Source organism: Parasteatoda tepidariorum, chromosome 7 (assembly GCF_043381705.1).
Source record: "Parasteatoda tepidariorum isolate YZ-2023 chromosome 7, CAS_Ptep_4.0, whole genome shotgun sequence".
NCBI classification, from domain to species: domain Eukaryota; kingdom Metazoa; phylum Arthropoda; class Arachnida; order Araneae; family Theridiidae; genus Parasteatoda; species Parasteatoda tepidariorum.
This window is the reverse complement of record NC_092210.1, coordinates 85,206,229-85,208,361: the sequence shown is the minus strand read 5'-3', so window position 1 is coordinate 85,208,361 and position 2,133 is coordinate 85,206,229. Positions and strand designations below refer to the sequence as shown.

The following is a 2,133-nucleotide window of genomic DNA, read 5'->3' as shown; positions in this document are numbered from 1 at the left end:
TTTAATAAAACTCTTCTATATATAAGATTTCGTAATTCAATTGTAAAATTTCAAAGTGATTTAAGTTGTATTGTAAAACTGGCATAAGTTTAACCTATAAACACAAAAATTACCAATGATTAAATAATATTTAATGTGATTGATTTAGCTCAGTGGTTCCCAACCTGGGGGCGATCACCCCAAATTGGGTGATAGAGCTTCTCAAGGGCGCCATAATCCTTAGGGGGGCGATCAGGGGGCGACGAGTACTCAAAAGATAAAAATTGCTAATAATACTAATAATAAAAGCTATTTGAGATTGAAATTGAAAATATATATGAAATCTATGGTTCTGGTGTAGACAAAGAATTATGATAGATAAAAATTAAAAAAAATTCAAGTGCAGGATCGTTTTCGTCATACGTTTTGGTATCGAAGGCGGAAATCCGATAAGTCACTCTGTTCCTCTGAGCAATAATACTGTTTCCAGGCCTATTGATGAGATGGCCGCCGACATTGAATCAAAACTCAACAAATTTCTGAAAGAAGGTAAATTTGCGTTGCAGATTGATGAATCAACTGTGATAGATAACAAAGCTGTTTTAGCTTACGTCAGATTCATAAATGAGAGTAAGGAGATTAGCGAGGAAATGTTGTTTACAAGAACTTTGTACACAGATACAAAAGTATCGTCGATTTTTAAATTGGTCAAAGATTATTTTGAGGTAAAAGAAATTCCCCTCACAAATGTAAGTGCTTGTGCAACAGATGGTGCTCCAACCATGTCTGGTTGTCATACTGGGTTTCTGGGTCACCTTAAAAACGAAGTACCGGAAGTTATCTCACCATTCATTACGTCATTCATCGTCAACTTTTGGCTGCGAAAAATTGGTTATTTCTGGCATCAGTAAAATAAAAGCTAATTCTCCTAATAACAGTTTGTTCCGAGAACTTTGACATGAAAATGATTAAGATTTCGTATTCCTGCTCCTACATACAGCTGTGAGATGGCTTTCAAAAGGAAACTGAGCCGTTTCTTCGAATTGCTGGATTCGGTTACTGAGTTTCTCGACACCACTGATCCTGTTTTAAGTGAGAGTTTGAAGCAACGCAAGTTGGAAATTGCGTACCTCATTCATAGTCTTGAAAAAATGAAGGAAATCAACGTAAAATTTCAAGGAAATAAAATAAACATTATCAAGACTAAGGGAATCATATCTTCATTCATCGCCAAGTTTGATATCTACAAGTCAAACATTGGTCGCAAAGAGCTAATGCAACTTCCAACTCTTAAAAAGTGTTCAATGGCAGATATCGAGATTCTCGGAAATAAAATCCTAATTTTTACTGATCACCATGATCAGTTATGGAATCAAGATTTAAAGATTTGATGAAATTAGAAATTCCGGATTGGATTTTATGTCCTTTCTCTTTTGAAGTTGTGGACAAGCTCACTTCCTCTTTGTAGACTGAGATTTTAGATTTAAAGTATGACTGTGAAGCTAAAGTCATCTTTAAAGAATACGGTTACGAGTTAGCTTGGATAAAGCTTATGGACACTTATCCACAATTGTGGAAGCAAACTGAGCCGCTTCTCATCTCGTTCCCGTCAACATATTTAGTAGAGACAGGATTTAGTTCTGTCTTCCAGCTGCTCACAATGCAAAGAGAAAGGTTGGACATTTGCTTCAAAGGAGACCCAAATTTAAATCAGAGGAGCATAAAACCTGACACTCAAGCTTTAACTTGAAATACACCAAGCACAGGGCAGTCATTGAAGTGGTAACAATTTACTATCTCAACCTTCATTTTTTTTTCTCAAATTTTAGTTGTTAATGTTTTAACTTTTTCCTGATTACATTAAAATAAGAATTTTAAAAAAATGTACTTTTGCTTTGATTATTCCGTTTTAAGTACCATTTGTTTTTGAAAATAAAAAGACAATTTTTTTCTAATTAATGAAAATGACAGGATAAATGTGCCTCCTTATTTGCATTGCAATTTGAATTAAAATCAAATAACATTGCATATTTTCAGTGTTTGGTTGCTCACAAGCAACAATGAATGCTTTTTTGAGCAAAAAGAGAAAGGGGCGATATGTGTCAGCCAACCCCAAGAGGGGGGCGATGGTCCACAAAAGGTTGGGAACCACTG

The 2,133-nt window shown here is 35.0% G+C and overlaps 1 protein-coding gene across 1 annotated transcript; it reads left to right on the top strand.

The window, feature by feature from the left end:
* The first annotated feature begins 482 nt into the window (after nt 1-482).
* Nucleotides 483-1,729, top strand: LOC122272016 (protein FAM200C-like). The gene is made up of 3 exons (XM_043054950.1): nt 483-886; nt 980-1,145; nt 1,448-1,729. The coding sequence occupies exons 1-3, from the start codon at nt 483-485 to the stop codon at nt 1,727-1,729; spliced, it is 852 nt and encodes a 283-aa protein (XP_042910884.1).
* Nucleotides 1,730-2,133: the final 404 nt, after the last annotated feature.

What these genes read in the sequence shown, in the direction of transcription:
- LOC122272016 (XM_043054950.1), top strand. Translation starts at nt 483, where the DNA reads ATGGCCGCCGACATTGAATCAAAACTCAACAAATTTCTGAAAGAAGGT. An exon ending in ATTGGTTATTTCTGGCATCA is followed by an intron (nt 887 to 979) that starts GTAAAATAAAAG and finishes TCCTACATACAG; the next exon opens with CTGTGAGATGGCTTTCAAAA. An exon ending in AAAAAATGAAGGAAATCAAC is followed by an intron (nt 1,146 to 1,447) that starts GTAAAATTTCAA and finishes TCCTCTTTGTAG; the next exon opens with ACTGAGATTTTAGATTTAAA.